General features: G+C 45.8%; 1 protein-coding gene across 1 annotated transcript in view; it reads left to right on the top strand.

The window, feature by feature from the left end:
- The first annotated feature begins 1,064 nt into the window (after positions 1-1,064).
- The window catches only part of LOC142994870 (BCL11 transcription factor A-like), a 34,713-nt gene continuing 18,676 nt past the window's right edge, over positions 1,065-17,101 (top strand). Inside the window, exons 1-2 of the mRNA XM_076145747.1 lie at positions 1,065-1,395; positions 4,113-4,508. Of these exons, the coding sequence (XP_076001862.1) occupies positions 1,341-1,395; positions 4,113-4,508 (451 nt within the window). The 5' untranslated portion in view covers positions 1,065-1,340. The remainder of the gene's footprint in view (positions 1,396-4,112; positions 4,509-17,101) is intronic.

The raw sequence follows: 17,101 nt of genomic DNA, 5'->3' as shown, positions 1-17,101 counted from the left end.
ACCACTCAAGCTTGCCATCATGTGACTTTGCTGTCAATTAAACATTTAAGAACATCCAGTAATTTATCCTGCAGAGATGATATGATAATGATATCTAAATTCATTAAAAACAGCACAGATTGTGAGTTTTATTCCTTTTTTTTATTCGATTTTGGCATTGAGAGCCTTCCTCAGGGATGCTTGGAGGAAATCCCATGCTTTCATATTTAGCACGTAAATGGCTGACAAGTACAAAAAGAAAACACAAGTAGTGAATGAAATAATATGAGCTGAAATAATAAAAAACGTTTAGTACCTCAAAGGTCAAGACTTTGAAGAGGCTGAGGGTGCAATAGCATGTCTGTGCTCACCAAAGATGAACGGGAGGAAGTAAAGCACAACGATTTGATGAAAGGGACACATAGAATAAGATAGTGACACATGTGAAGAGTGTATTCAGTATGTTGTTTGCATACGCACAGAGAATCTGAAGGTGATGTGGCTCTCGGTTCTGAAGGTGTGAGGCAGACAAATACAATATACATGGCAAAATAATATAATAATAGTAAACAAGGCAGATCAACTCTTTGGGTCATGTGATGCTTGGAAGAAATCATATATGACCAGAATATGTTTAAAAATATCTCATAATCTTATAAAATCACTTCAAATCTGTTACCTCGCCTGATCTCATTATTGATTTACAAAAGCAGTGAGAGCGTAAGAATGAAACGTTCAGTCTAGTTCACTGTGAGTCAGGAGCGCTCCTCTCTCTCTCTCTCTCTCTCTCTCTCTCTCTCTCTCTTTCTCTCTCTCCCTCTCTCTCTATCTATCTCTCTCTCTCTCTCTCTCTCTCTCTCTCTCTCTCTCTCTCTCTCTCTCTCTTTTAGCCCAGCCCCCTTGATCCCCCTCCGTCCATTGGTGTCCTCGGGGTCTGTCCCCCCCCCCCCCCCCCCTCCCCTCCTCCCTCCATAGGTAGCCCATAATGACTGTCCATTGGCCTTTATTATGGCTCGTCCCCCTCCCACTGGCCGGCTTCGCCCTGCCCATGTTTTGTAGGTTTCGGCTCCATCCATCTCCTGACGTTCAAGTTCGCAGGAACGTCACGTCCGCACTTGAACTTGCAGCTCAGGGGGGCTTCGCCGGACCCCCATCACTCTCTCTGTGCAGAGAAGTCATGAGGAGCTCCGCACAGTCGCTGCCGCCCGCTGCATGATCCGCAACTCGCTTGGCTATTTCCCCCCCTCTCCTTCTCAATCTTCTCATCTCAATGCATCAATGAAGATACTTCCTTTGGAATCTACCTTTTAGGAACGGATTTCCCAATGTGAGCTCAGCTGAAGAGGCGCCACTAAACCAACATGTCTCGCCGCAAGCAAGGCAAACCCCAGCACTTGAGCAAACGGGAGTTTTCGCGTAAGTGGAGATCAATTACATTTTGCATTTCAATTCTACCGGGTTCTTTCCTACGAATGAGCTGCGCGTTGAACGGCAACTTTCGCGGATTCTCTCAAGTGATATAAGAGATTTCAAACATACGAGCGCTCGGCCGATTGAGATCATTGTAGGATGTCTTGGTGAAAGTTTGCGAACGACTTGATAGAGAGCGTAAACTTGTGCGGGTTGTTGCGTTGTGTAACGCAGCAGCCTTCAAGGTTCCTCTCGCCATTAAAGGGCATCACGGGCTTTACGGACACAAACCTTTGCCTGTGTGTTGCCGATCGGTCCGAACTTTTCTATCTAGAATGAGAAGCGTGGTAACATATTCCACCATAACAACAACAACAACACCTCACACTCCTCTTTTTGCGGCGAATCATTCATTTAGAGGGGGTTTGTGCTGGTTCGTACGCGGGGAAGTGTGTGTTTACATGCAGACTTGTCCACAGCGCACAAACCTCGTGTATGTGTGTGTGTATGTGTGTGTGTTATCTGGAAGGAATATCGTTTTCCTGCCACGGATCCCCACGCAGCTGCTGTACAAACACAGCGAGATGGTTTATCTCCTTCAATTATCACACACCATTTTCATAGAACCGTAGGAATCTCTGTGTGTGTGTGTGTGACATTGTCCTCCATGCGAGAGAAAAAGGGGAAACTCGGTTTAACGCGCGTGTGTGATTAAACTACCGGGGATCGATTAAGAATCCTGATCGCGGTTTTCATAATAAATACACACATTCGGGTTCATATTCTCATTTATTTCGCGCGGTGACAGAAGGAATCGCTCGTCAATACATTCTTATTAAAGCGCGTCGTGGAGCAGTGGAGGTGTTTCCAATTAAAGTCATCCGGGTGAAATTAACATTTTAGGTGAATATCAGGAAATGTAACATCTCCGCTGTTCGTAAATGTTAAGTGGTGTGTGTGTGTGTCTGCCGCTCCGATTTCTGTTCAAACCAATTACACACGAAACATATGCGTTCACTTGTAGGGTAATTGTTCGATGGTTCACCAGTGGGGGGCGCAATGTGATTGTAGTCGCGTATCCGCTTATGAACTTGAACTTGATCCACTCCATCGCCATCCTGCTTGACCCAGCAGAGGAGGGTTTTCTTTTTTATTTCAAATAAATGATCGTATACTTTATATTGCCCGTAATGTTCTTGGAAGTGTATTGGAAGATAATCTTTATCTTGTGAAGGATAAAAAGTAAAGTGAAATATTTTAACGATCAGATATAAATTCGTGTGCAAGACAAAAATGAAAATATATATACTTTATATATAATATAACAGTGTTACCCGTTGTTTGTTTTTCTTTTCAGAAATTTCGTATTTTAGTATTCAGTATTTTATGGGCCTCTGAGTTGTAAAGTTGCTTTTACATCTCGGTTCTACATATTTAAATGATCATTCTGTGTCACATCATTTTCTGTGATCTTGATAAATGTTTTGTATTGAACCTTAAGGGACACTTGGTCCTTAAAGACTGTGTTTACAAATCTATATAATACAAATTTACATATTATTCATACAGTATAAAATAAATGACATTTTATTGCAGTTGATAAACTTGAAAAATTAGGCAATTTAACAAAGACTAGGATGAAAGGAAATTATTGATCTACGTTTTTGTGATCATAACAGGATTATGAGGAACAAAAGAAGGCCTAACTGTTTTGATAATAAGCTGTGCTTGTAGCCCAGTGGGAAACATGTAGCATAACTATTTTAAATTCAGCCGCTGTCAGATGTCAGGGAAAAAAAGAGATTATATTTGAGTTTTCAAAGTTATTCACTTCACTCTGCCTGGCATCAAAATTAGATTATTTGGTTTGAAGAAAAGCTTTGCGCCTAACGCGGCCTCGCACATCTCTCCTGTCCATGGCATAAGCTGGTTAAGATAAGCTGCAGTAAAATAGGAGCGAATTCCCTCATCTTTAATGCAGTGGAACATACAGGTAACAGGGCCTATCTTGCATAGTCCCTCACCACCTCCTCGTCTGACCCGACACGGAATTAAAGGTTGAACCGGCGGCAAGAATTCATCACATCTTATCTCAACATCCCAGTTGGGGCGCCCAATGTCGTTTACCGTGTGGCAAGATTACTTCTTATAAAAATGCTCTCTTTCTCTCTCTCTCTCTCTCTCTCTCTCTCTCTCTTTCTCTCTCTCTCTCTCTCTCTCTCTCTCTCGCTCTCTCTCTCAGTACTTCAGGGACCTACTCCACATCCAACCCCTCAATGTCTTACCTCGGTTCACGAGATCCCAGCACTTTTAAACGAAATGGGGTCCAATCATCTTGAACTCAAATTAGAATCTATTTTTTGATTCTCAGAGGTGTTAGGTTCATTAAAAAAGCGAGATTGGCAGCACAATAAAGAGGGTCATGCAACTTAATCGTTGGGCTGCTGCCTGCAAGCTGAACGTGTCAGGCCTTATCGAAGTAGTCTGCTCCTTATATCTTCCTTTCTGAAAATATTGTTTATACACTTGACCAACTTGCACAGTGTGACCTCATGTCTTATTGTATACTGAAGACCAAATGTTCTCATATAGAGATGCCACTTAATGCCACTGTTTTAATTGCACTATACCTCCAGCTGATTCTTTTTGTTTACAAGCTCTACACTGCCACTGCCTTTATCTGCTGCCTCTCATATTTCCTCTTCTTTTCTGCCTTTATGCAGCTGAGCCAGTGTCAGGTGTTTTACCAGAAGAGGACTCTCAGGACTCACCCAGGCTGGAAGTGGTTCACGGCGAGCCCCTGAAAGGGGACCAGGACCTGCTGACATGCGGCCAGTGCCACTCCCGCTTCCCCCTGGCTGATATCCTGCTGTTCATTGAACACAAACGGAGGCAGTGCCACGGGAGCCTCTGTATGGACAAACCGCTGGATAGGCCACCGTCCTCCCCGCTCGCATCACCCCTCTCCACAACCTCGTCCTCGCACTCGCGGACCCACCATCAGCACCCACGGAGAGTCTGTCGCCCTGTGGAGGTGGCTGTTCAGGTGTCACCGCGTGACGAGGATTGTTTATCTGCACCCTTGCAAGGAATAATCCCCAAGCAGGAGAATATCACAGGTAAACACACCAGGGGAGCTTAAAATGGCTGCCACATAATTCTAAACAAATGAGCAGAGAAAAAAAATAGGAAGTGAGTCATTTTCAGGTGTAAAGAGCAGAGGAAGTCACACTTTGAGCAGCACAAAGAAAGCAACAAACTCCTGTCTCCGTTTTCCATGATTTGTCTCTGGCAGTATCTCTGGCCTGTATCCAAAAATCAGGGTGCGATCAGGGTGCAAAACCATGAACCATAGAGTCACATGAGGCTCAACCACCCTGAAAATGATCGTGAGAAAACAGAACATTTGCATATAGTGAAAAACACAGAGCGAGAGAGATAAAGAAACAGATAATGAGAGAGAGAGAGAGAGAGAGAAGAAGATGAATGTCTCTGGTTTGCTGCATCACAGATGTGTGTGTGTGGATCCTTTGGCCTCCACAGTCTCTGTCATGTGGTGGTGACAGATGTATCTGTATCCCTCCCTGGCTTTTTTACGCTGCCATATCTCTCTTGCCCTCAAATATGCGCCTGTGCAGTCCCACTGTGACGCTAAAATTAAAAAGAGATAGGAAAGAATGTAATTACGCTGAACTGTCAAGGAAGAAGCACTTATTTGAGGAACCCTAGGCCACTAATTGTCTGTGTTTTTCTTGATTTGAGTAATTAAGCACTTCTTAATGTGGCTGGTCGGCCGCTCGGTTTGTCGGTTGTCCGCCGGGGCTAAATGGGGCTGAAGTGAAAACATGACTGGCTCTGCAAACAAGCATGCGTCCCTTATGACTGCTTCTACAGAGCTGCGTTTGATTTGACACAATAGCCTATTTGAATCTTAATTTGTTTTCTTTAACAAATGTGGTATTATGTGGCAGATTGGTCTGGGCTGGTTTTGATTTCATTTGAAGTCAATTCAGTGTAAATGTAGAGAGACGTGTTCAACAATGTGTCCTACTGTATGAACTCCATGCTGCAGCTTGAATAGACTACTGTTGTCTTATTAGCTAGTTAGCCCTCTGTCATATGGAATGACCACCTAGTGTTCATTAGTGTGCAGTTTGTTAAACATCTGCCCTATCTGAACACACACACACACCCACTCACACATCCATGCATGCGCACACGCACGTAGAAACATCTGACATGCCTCTTGGCCTGTCAGCTGTTAGAGCATGCTTTTCTCCGCTCATTTAGATCATCATGCACTGGACTTCACTTGATATCATAGGGTCACCCGTGTTGAGAGTGAAGCTTTATTTATAGACCCCTTTTCTCTGCACATTGTGTAATAGTCAGAGGCTTTTCTTGGCTACGCAATGAGGAGATTAACTTGGCTGAACGTGGAGTGAGACCTTGGGTTGCTGTGACACCGCCACTCACTTTGTTCTAGCAGCTGCACGGGAATATGTTTGGCCTTTGTCTTCATCTTAAAATTTAAAGTCTCTTTGTTTCTAAAGTGTGAGACAAAACAGGAGTGTGTGTGCGGTCAGAATGACAGATTTTCAGTCAAGCAGATGACATTGCCGCTGTGAGAGATGCATCACATATCGTCACATATGGAACAAAATAAGCCTCCCTCCCTCCTCTGTTTTCTGTACCCGAGATTGATGGATTCAGGCTGGCAGTGCCAGCACGCCACCCTATACCCCATATGCTAGCTGCCATGTTCTCTCACCCTGCTCAGTTAGACTCTGACACTGAGATGAGGCATCTCAATACATTCTGTCCATACCCTGTATATCTCTCACACTGGCCTCATATCCAGGGCTCGTGAGACCATGTGACATCCTTAAAGATTTACTGTATCCTCCGGTCGTACACCCACCCCCCGCATGAATATGAACCACCATATGCACCCACACCCCTTTTCCGCAGCCATTTGCAATTTAAAAGCAGTCCTTTGATGTAGATGGATCTCTGTATGGACAGAGACAACAGCTCATGCAGGCTGGGTCTAGTTTTAGTAATGAAGCTGCAAGTGGAGGGGTCACTGCTGCGAGCTGAGACCTGGGATGGCTGAACTGGCAGGTGGGGGCTGGGTCTCATACACACACCAGGGCTGAAGACGGAGCCCTATCTCGTGGCCTTCGTCTGCGGGACAGCTGAGGCCGTCTGGGAGTCTCATGGCTGCAGCTGGGGCCGGGGTCTGCAGTCTGGAGCCCTGGGCCGTTAGAGGAGGGCAGACCAGCCTGCGTGCCATCATTTGCATGATAAACAATTTAAGATATGCATAGGGACACCATAGCTTGCCTCCAGATTATGGATGGCCCAGAAAAAGAGCAGATGACGGTTTCTCACACAAACTATGCGACTGTAGTATAAGAGTGTATAGACGGGTATTGTACATCTAGTAGTTTCATGGTTTTTATTTACATTTCTCATTCCATGCTCTGAACGCTATTGTTATATACGACTATTAGGTCTTCAGTGAGTAATTGCCGCAAGATGGTTTTCACAGTTATGATTTAGGAAGCTCATACTCACTCCTGTATGTAGGCTACAGGATGTCCTACATAACACAACTGTTACTTTTACGTGTCGGCGTGTTTGCGGCGGTGTGTTGCTACATGACGGTGGCCTTTATTTATCCGTCCCTGTCTATGCGTCCTCTTGCATTCTTACCAGTGTAGCCGTCCGTGTGTGTTAATGAGGCCATTGTCGCTGCTCAGCGCGACCACCATCTCACACTTCGTCTTCCCTCTCTAGCGCCCTGCATCTATTGTAACCGGGCCTCTGAATCAATACTGAGTTAATTATGGCGACCGCCCCCCCTGACAGGAGTAAAACATTCCTACAACATTGCTGTATTTCTGTGTGTTTTAAGTACTGAATGCGTTTGTAGTGCGCGTCTTCCCTGTGCAGCTTGCTCGTCCCGTTTGTCCCTGTGTGTTGGAGAGACAAAGGTATTTAGCAGGCTCTGTGTTGGCACTGTGCCACCTTTCTCAACACAACCGCCCCCCCCCCCTCCCAACCCCTTTTATAAGCACACATACATGCTGGATATCTGTCAGGCAGAACCGGGGGGCTGGGAGGTGGACGGGAAGTGTGTGTGTGTGTGTGCGCGTGCAGAAGTTCACAGGAGTGTGTGTGTGTGTCTCTTTGTTGCGGTGATCATTTTAATTGATAGTGAAAAGGCACAGATGCATTCCATTGTAATTATTGGGTGCTGGCTAATTTTTTCTGGATAAGCACCCATTGTGTGTAAAAACTGAGTCTAATCTGATCCTACACTTGCTCTGGGCGCTAATAAAAAAGTGTCCTATTTTTGGCTGTGGGTTCCACTAAGTTTTAATGAAGGTGAACAGAATGGTTTTAGCATGAATATTTCATAAAGGACATTTTTTTAGACTCAACCCGAGCTCTAAACACCCACAAATGCTGTCAGCAGACATCCCTCAGCTTTTGTTGTTGAATTGAGAGTTAGTGGCTCTGGCTGAAGTGTAGTGGATGTTTACGCTATGTGTGTCTGATGACCCTTTGACTGTGGCTGTCGTGTTGAATGAATGCATATTTGTGTGCGTATACATGTTTGTATGATTGTGGGCCAACCTCTTATACCTTTAATAGCTTTCGCTCTTTTCCTCTCTCTCTCACCTTGTTTGTGTGTGTGTGTGTGTGTGTGTGTGTGTGTGTGTGTGTGTGTGTGAGTGTGCCGTTCTGTTTGTTAAAGCTTTACTACCCTGGACGTGCAAGCTGAACATGAAAGGGTCTTTGACTTGGCAAGCCTTGCCTGAGGACACCCCTCTGTGGACCATGCCAGGCCAGACTTGGCACAGAGTGCTCGGCCTGAGGGATGGGCTGGGCCTGTGTGTGTGTGCGTGAGTGTGAGTGAGTGAGTGAGGAGTGAATGAGTGAGACAGAGAGAGAGACAGAGAGAGAGAGAGAGAGAGAGAGAAAGTTGAAGCAATTTTATTTGGGTAGGGTAGAACGCTGTGGCAAGAATGTGTCTAACAGCGTGTGTGTGTGTGTGTGTGTGTGGTTATAGGTAGGTATTAGTAATGTAGTACAGCTTGTCTGTGTGTAAGTGTGTGTGTGTGTGTCCTGCTTGAGTGTTGTCCTAAGGGCTCCTAGCTTGGGCTTCCTGTGTCTCTGTTTGTCTTTTAACAACCCAGCACCACTGCCCCAGGCCATTCAGGTGGAGGCTAGTTGAAGTATGCCCAAACAAACACACACACACACACACACACACACACACACTCACTTACTCACCCACAAATGCACACAGACCCACACCTGTTTTATGAACACAACAATGACCCCCCTCCTTCACAGACAGCACACACACACACACACACACAAGCACAGCATAAACTACCTCCTGTAATGTGTTGTGGCAGGGACCCCATAATGTGACTGGAGCCAACGAGATCTGTCAGAAACATATGATCCTTATTTCAGCCCCAAATCTCTGGCTAAGCCTTTCTTCTCTCTCTCCCTCTCTGCCTCTCTCTCTCACCTTCCCTCTTTGCCATCCCTCTCTTACTCACAGCGCTTCTCTAGCTTGTGTCGGGGGGGGGGGGGGGGGGGTTCCATGTTTTGGCTACATTAGCACCTTTTAAAGGCTTCCAACATCCACTTCAGACCTCATTCTCACCCTCAGAGTTGGTCGCCAAGCAACAAAGCACACACACAAACACAAACACAAACACACACACGCACTCATATACTGTACATACAACTTACACTTCCTCGTCTGTGCTGTACCATCTCTTCCTAATGCGAAAAATGAACCTACACAACAGAAACAGCCCTGTTTGTGCGGAGTCACGTCACACCGGGTGAAAACGCATCCCCAGAAATAAACATGCTCTGCCGCTGTCCTGTCAATAGTGTGGCAGGCAGTCACATCACGGGGTCAGAGGTCAGCTGAAGACCGTCAGGGCCTGTCACGCCAGTCGCCGGCTTCACCACCTGAAGGTTAATGACTTTATTTTTAGAAGAACAGAAACAGAGAGGAGAAGCGTCTTTGATACAGCTGTAGCTCAGGAAGTGCAAAATGAGTGCAAAAAAAGGAGAGAAGAGGCAATTTAGGAAGTAAGCAGGTTTCTGTGAGGACAGGAACAGTGATCTCACAAAGTGACTGTTTCATGTAGCCGTCATGGTACGTCGTCATTTAATCCTCATTTAATGTAACATTATTATTACTTTCATTAGTCAGCTCTATGTCATCCTATCACTGTCTCCTCCTTTACGTGTCAGCTCAACCGCTGGTGTTGCTATTGTGACTGTAGCGATTGTGCTGCATGACTCTTGCTTTGTCTTTCTCACACCCGTGTTGATAACGCTGAGGCCATGGGAGAGCCACAGGGACCAGGGTTTGCATGTCCGTCTGAACACACTGATCTTGGTCACTGTCTGCCTCTCTCCAGTGTGTCTTACTACCATTATCTGCCCTGTTGTAGGTCCCAGCACTGGGCTTGGCCTGTCAGAATGTGTACGTGTGTGTGTGTTTGTACCTTTTGTGTGGGTGTGTGGTCGTCTACAGCTGTGTCTAGCCAGCCTTATCTCCACCAGAGAGATACGGAGTAGAGAGGGCCTCTGTGTCTGACGTTATACTTGTGTGAAAACTCACAGCCCTTTGTGCGTGTGTGTGTGTGTGCGTGCGTGCGTGCGTGCGTGCGTGTGTGTGTGTTTGTGTGTGTGTGTGTGTATGTGTGTGTGTGTGTGCTCGTGTATCAAACATGTCTGCCTCTGCACTGTTTCATAAATGTTTACTAAGTGGTTGCTCTATTCCTCAGGGGCTTTTGTGTTGAAAAGCTCATTGCCTGCTAATAGCAGAAGTTAACTGTACATTTGATCTCACATTCATTCCTCACATCTCTTAAATGACGAGCAGAAGGTCGAGGCTTCGTTCAATTTTTAAGAGAATTCGCTTGTCATTTTCACTTTAGGCTATGGAAGCTTTGGTGTAGTTTGCTTCCTGATTAAAGACAGGAGCGTTTGTTACAGCTCACACAAAGGCATGCAGGAACGAACTGGCACACCACTGAAACACACACACACACACACAGACGCTGTGATCACTCATGCAAGCATGCATGCACATGCACATCCTAACATACACACACACACACACACACACACACACACACTCACACACACACACACACACACACACACACACACACACACACACACACACACACACACCAAACTGACCCCAAGACTCACAGTTCCTCTCTCACACAGACACACACATAAACATACACATGCATGCACTCCTAAATGCACACTCCTGTCCCAGGCTGAATCTCACTGATAACATGCTGGCGCCCTCATTTAAATTTGAAGCGCTTCTTTAATCTTCAAAGGCCTGATTGCTTTATGAATATGCATGGACTAAGCTGACTCTCAGTTCATTACCTTGTTGTAAATTCTAATGACCATTAGGGCCCCGTGCGGTAATTGCCAATTGTTTTGCATTTTTGATTAGCCCATTACCAGAGCGCATTCTGAACATGTCTGCCCTGCCTGCCTGCCAGGTCACGGCGAGAGGCAGAGGGAGGGAGGGAGGGAGGGATGGAGGGATGAGCTAAGAAAGAAAAGAGAGAAGCTACTATGTGGACAAGAAAAACATGATTTTAGCGAGCGGATAATGTGATACTTGGATCTGAATGCATTTTAAAATGTTTTGTTTGGAGTGTGTGGGTAAGAGTAAGAGGGCTGAACAGCAGAACACAACAAACTAGGGCTTGATGTTCCTTGAACAAGCTTGTTTCTGCTACTCCTTGAGTGCAAGAGTGTGTACCCAGCTGCTTTTCTGTCAGCATGTGTATTTGTTGACTGTGTGTACAAAAATTGTCTGCCTGGCTGTGTGTACATGGCCAAGTGTGCATGCACTTTGGTGAGCAGGATGGGCTGGGTGGTGTGATGGGCTGATGGGAGTGATGGGGATGCTCTGCTAGTGCATCCCAATGCACACTCTGCCCGGGACTCATCAAAGATTGATGACTCCTAGCAGAATGGCATCGCCCTGCTACAACTTGATAACATCTAATGGATAATTTAGCTCTCTAAAACATACAGGCGGGTCGGTCCCCCTCTTTAGCAGGGCGGTGAGGACAGCTGCTGTCTCTGTGTGTCCGCGCCGTGTCCCCATACAAGAGAGACATGAGGACTGAGCAGAAAGAAACAATAAAGAAAATTAAGAGATGGACAAAGTCATGAGAAAGAGGATCAAATCTTGAATTTGGTCTGTGTATGTGTGTTTGTGTTTGTGTGTGTGTCAGCCAATTTTCCCTGAATGGCCTTACACATAGCAGAAAGATGTAGTAGAAAAAGGAGCAAGGATGACAATTAAAAAATACATAAAAAATAAATCAAGCTTACATATTTTCCCTTAAGGAACTTGGGGACAAACTGACCATTAATGCCTGTGAAAACCTAGGAGAAACATCAAACACGGAACATGAATCTCTCTCTCTCCCTCTCTCTCCCTCTCTCTCTCTTGCATCATTCATAGTGTCTATTTACTATTTACACGCAGTTCCTTGGCCTACTGTCAGTCTCCTATTCCCAGCATATTAAGCTGTTGACAGTTTGGTTAATCGTCCTGCAGTTTCACTTCATGGGAATGGGAGAGGGTCACGGGAGTCTCTGAGGTGTGGAGGGAAAGCGGCTGAGGTTGTGTGTGTGCGCTTGTGTGCGAGCGCGATCTGTTGCGTGCTTTCTTGTCATGAGTGTGTCTCGTTTTTAAGGGGGAGGGGGCTCTGTCTGTCTTTCCTCTGGTCTTGCAGGGCCAAGAGGGGCCAGAAAAGACAAAGGGGAAATTGTCCGACTCAGGCTCGACTGGAGCAATGTAGCTAGTCGGGGAAGCAGGCTGCCAAGCTGGTCCAGTCTGCGTGTACATACTCACATACGGGTCTACAGAGGGAGGGAGAGAGAGAAAGAGAGAGAGAAAGAGGGAGAGACAGAGAGAGAGAAAGAGAGGGAGAGACAGAGAGAGAGAGAAAGAGAGAGAGACAGAGGGAGAGAGAGACAGGGAGAGAGAGGGGGAGAGAGATGTAGCAGCAGCAGCAGAGTGGCCAAAGGAGTCTTGGGCAGACAACATGATAGATGGCTTTGTTAAAGGGTCCCAGGGTGTCCCCTGAACTTGAAGCACTCTGTTTATCTTGAATAGGAGAAGCACAGAGTGTGGGGGCAGTGGGGAGGAGGAGCTGAGGGAGAAAGGGAATGATCTAGCTTTCAGAGGAATGGAGAGAAAGGGAGTGGAGGAGGAGGGAGAGAGAGAGAGGGAGAGAGGGAGAGAGGGAGCGAGGGTCTGTATCTGGGCAGGCCTGGCTGGGGGTTGGGGAGGTTAAGGGGGGGTCGTGAACAGGAACGGCTGCTGTGTGAGGGAGGGAGGGAAAGAGGGGGGATGGGGCAACTCTCCTAGTAGCTGTCCATTAACAGATGAACTTGGCAATGGTCCAGGCCTCGAAGGTCTTGGGAGACAGGCACACACACACACACACACACACACACACACACACACACACACACACACACACACACACACGCTCACTTGCATGGTACCTGCTGACTGTGGATGAAATGCCACCACGGTTCTTTTTTGGCCAGAGGCGAAAAAGGACACGGCTCTGGTTCACCTATGTCACAACCAGTTCAGACCGGTTAGTCAGCGCAGACCGGTGGAGGCGGACGGACAGGCCTTGTTGTCTAGCCCTCTTCTCTCCTCTCTTCAACTCTCCTCTGGTCCCTCTGTTTTTCAGAAGGAAACCGAGAGAACCTCTAACCTGAGGGCACAGGACAATGCAGAGGAGAGAAAAAAGAAGCGAGGGAGCGTGGGAACAAAGTGAGGTCTGCTCGTAAACAGGGTGGGAATTGGAGGGAAAAGTGTTTGGTTGTTGTCGGTCTTCCACTCTTGATGGGGCAACATGAGCTTAACACCGCGGGTGCTATTGTGTACTGAAAACATTACAGCAAACATGAGAGTGGTGAAAACTGGGAGCCAGGATTTGATATGGAAGATGTACATAATAGGCTGGCCTGAGTGTGTGTGTGTGTGTGTGTGTGTGTGAGTGTACTGTAAATGTGTGGGCTCATAAGCCTGTAGCTGTAAGCTGTACATGCAAGCGCGCATACATATGAGTTCATACCTGTTTACACCATGAAATATGAAGACAGCTTCTGTCCTGTTTATGTCTCACAATGTTTCCCTTGAGTTTTGAGAGTAGGATATTCACTAAGACACTTGCTCCACCTCACACACACCCTGCTGACAGCCAGAAAATAATTTGGTCCTGGTCCTGGCTGTGTATCTTACATGGGCAGGTGATTGATTTTTATTTATTCTTTCCCGTTTTAGACTTGGACATTGTCTGCATATAACCTGATTTGGCCGTTTGTGCTCAGAGACAAAGTTAGTTGGCGATGTTGAACTGCTCTTGTGGGAGAAGTGTTTTGTTAGACAGGTTGCATTGTTTCAACACGGAGCTCTGTTTTTGTGTGAGTGGGAGAGGATGAGGTGTCACCTTTCCGACTTGTCTCGCAGGTGTCAGGGTGTCTGTCTGCCTCGTCGTGTCTCTTTTTCTGCCCCCCCTGCTTGTGTCGTTCTCTTTGCTCAGGCCTCCTGGTGGCCTGGCGATTGTGACTAATCAGCGCAGCCATGTAGAAGTTCATAAATTCTGCATCTTCTTGGTATTTTCTTTGATGTAGGTTAATAAATGTATTTGTGGTGAAAACATAAAGGGCTGCCGTAGGGTAGCCGTAGATCACAACTGTATATCCCTCAACAACCTATGACATGGTTGGATGGCCTTTAGTTTGTTTGTGCATTATGGTTTTTGTTTAATGGTGAAAACAATAGTTCTGATATGTAATGGACTTGTTTTTATGTATATAAATTCATCACATGCATGCTGTAGGGCATGTATTGATAATATATGCGCGCGTCTGTGTACGCATGTTGTTATATGCGTGTCTATGTAAATGCATGCAATCCCATTAGCATGTATTTCACACATGCTCACATTCATTTATTGATTTTAATCAATGGGGTTCTTCTTTTCATCTTCCTTTTTTCTCTCCCGACTTACATGTTTGCCTTTTTCTAAAATTATGCAAGACTACTTTAGCGCATAGGCCATCTAAATATGTCTCTTCTGTGTGTGTGCGTGCGTGAGTTTGGTGATGATAGTTGTTTTTATAATGCCCCCTGCAAATTTGCATATGTATATGTGCAGATTGTATGAGAACAGCTCTCACACTTTAAGCAGTTGGAGAGGGAGGGCGATGGGGGCCATTGCGAGGAGCGTGTGGATGGTTTATGTGTGCGTGTATATGTGTGTTGAAGGGGGGTCTATTGGCGCTTTTACCCCTGCCCCCCGCACAAACCGGGCCACCACTCCCAGATGGCAGTCTGCTCTCTTCGGCCATGTGTCTGGTGTGTATGGATGTGTTATGTGTAGGGACAGATACAAAGACAGGGAGAGTGAAGGAGGAAATGACAAGAGGTGTGTGTGTGTGTGTGTCTTGGTGGGTGTTTGAAAGGCATTATGGGGTTACATTTAACCCGGTATCCTTCTTTTGTTGTTAAATATGACTAAAAACAAGCAAGCTCAGATCAGAGCTCTGTGGAGTCTGCTACGTTATCTGTCTCTTTCTAGATGCATTTAGAATACTTAATGTAAGACATATGGATAAACAGAGGGACACAGGGTTTTTTGGACTGACAGATGATAGAGTTGTTATGAGAAGACCAGAGGTAATGTCTAGGCTGTTTCTGATAGATTTGTGTTTGTTTTAATGGTGATTATCTAGAAATGTCCCAGGACACATGATGAATGGGGTCAGCATGAAGGCCCAGGTATCAGGTTTATGTGTGTTTCAACCGTCTACTGGACAGTGAGATAATGACTGTGATATTCATCGTCTCTGTGAAGACCATGACAGGAACATGGATTTGAGTTCCTATTTCAGATCAAATCGTTCTCAATCTCAGGCTGTCACAGACAAAACATAACAACCGTGACAGAGTCAGGGTGAAATCTTTGTTCGTCAATCTAAAGCAGCGGTCCACCAAAGGGCAATTTAGTACTCTTGTGACCAAAAACAACAAAAAAGCCAGACAAGAAAATTACTACCTCATTGCACATACATCCAACCTAATATTGGTCAGACTGACACAGATACAGAACTTCCACAGTGTGACATGCATTGCACTTATAATGTTGCATAGTTTGTTGGAGGCATAGCAGAATAAGAAAGTTGTACCATTTATGGCCCATTTGAGTATGACACCGAAACATTTCAGACTCATGTCAACTCATCACAGTAAACAGCTGTAAGGAAGCAGGGCTGCAATATTGAAAACAAAGCCCTGCCTCAGGGTTCTGGCTCAGTCCTGATATCCCCCTGGGCTGGTATGTTAAAACAGGCCTGTAGCCCTGTTAAGTAGGGACTATATATCACTTGGACAGACTCCAGCTTTTTTCTGACCTTGATGTTTGTTTACCTTGCATCTGCAGACATAAACATGGCTCTTGCATCCAGACACACAGACAGATAGACAGACAGACAGACAGGAAGCTATCATCACTGACGTCTTTCTCTAGCATCTGCCTCCTCTGTTAACCCTTTGAATACGTGTTAAGCTTGAAGGTCTACATGCACCTGAACGCGAGAACAAAGTCATGTGGCTGCAAACAGTATGTGAAATTTGCAGTTTGCATTTCTGCACCGCGATACCTCCCTCTCTGGCCTTTCTTTGCTCTCATACCTGTCAAACAGGTTCTCTCTCTCTTTCATTAAAGCTTAGCCCTTCTCCTTTTTCTTGACCAGGTAGTATTTTGTTATCAGACAAGAAACCAGACTCCCTTATGACAACCCTTTAGCCTTCGGTTCAAAGTGCCAAGATAACTATTCTCTATTTATACCTTTATTGAGGCAAGCCCTCCGTTGCCAGTGAGCGGTCTGGCATGGAGTGCTTTCCATGCTGGACATGCCCTGTTCTCCCCAGGCTCTGGTAGTGGTGCCTTCTGCCAAGTTGCATCGCCAGATTGCTGTAATAGGCCCGCCACTTCCCTCTCATCATGTGTCAGCACTCTGGATCCAACTGCAGGGTCCAAAAGGGCCGTCACTCTCCAATTAAAAAGGTTAATTTGCCTTTGCCTATCTGCACCCTTTCGCAACTTGCTATGTCTTCATGAGAACACAACGGTGTCTCTGTGTTGCTTTTCTTTCCTTCTTTCTTTTAAACAGGCTCATGCTTTTCTCAGGGGTTGGTAGAGACCAAAACAGAGCTAAAACACAATGAATATTAGTCATATATTTGTGTGTAATTGAAATCCGCTCTTGCTGTAACTGCAACACAAGCTGGAACAAGTTGAGAGGGTAGATTTATGTCAGGCTTTCTGTATTCAGGTTTTGAGAATTTGGCAGTGAAATGAAAAACTTGCCTCTCCTCCAAGACCAGGAAGGATGAATGACAGCTATCATTTGGTTTCTATCCTTCCGTGTCATTATATTCACAGAAAGCTCAGTGTCTTAAGCACAGTTGAAGCCAAACTTGAAATGAAGAATAGCGTTCAAGTTAGACCTGCTCCTGAGCGATATAGAGACACAAGCTGATCTGCTCAATACGAAGAGAGGAAGTGGAGACCTGGTCCAGATGGAC

The sequence above is a fragment of the Genypterus blacodes genome, unplaced genomic scaffold (genome assembly GCF_046128005.1).
Source record: "Genypterus blacodes isolate CSIRO-AG114 ecotype Tasmania unplaced genomic scaffold, CSIRO-AGI_Gbla_v1 ptg000030l_1, whole genome shotgun sequence".
In the NCBI taxonomy this organism is placed as follows: Eukaryota; Metazoa; Chordata; class Actinopteri; order Ophidiiformes; family Ophidiidae; genus Genypterus; species Genypterus blacodes.
Note: the sequence above shows the minus strand (reverse complement) of the source record. Positions and strands in the feature narration are given on the sequence as shown.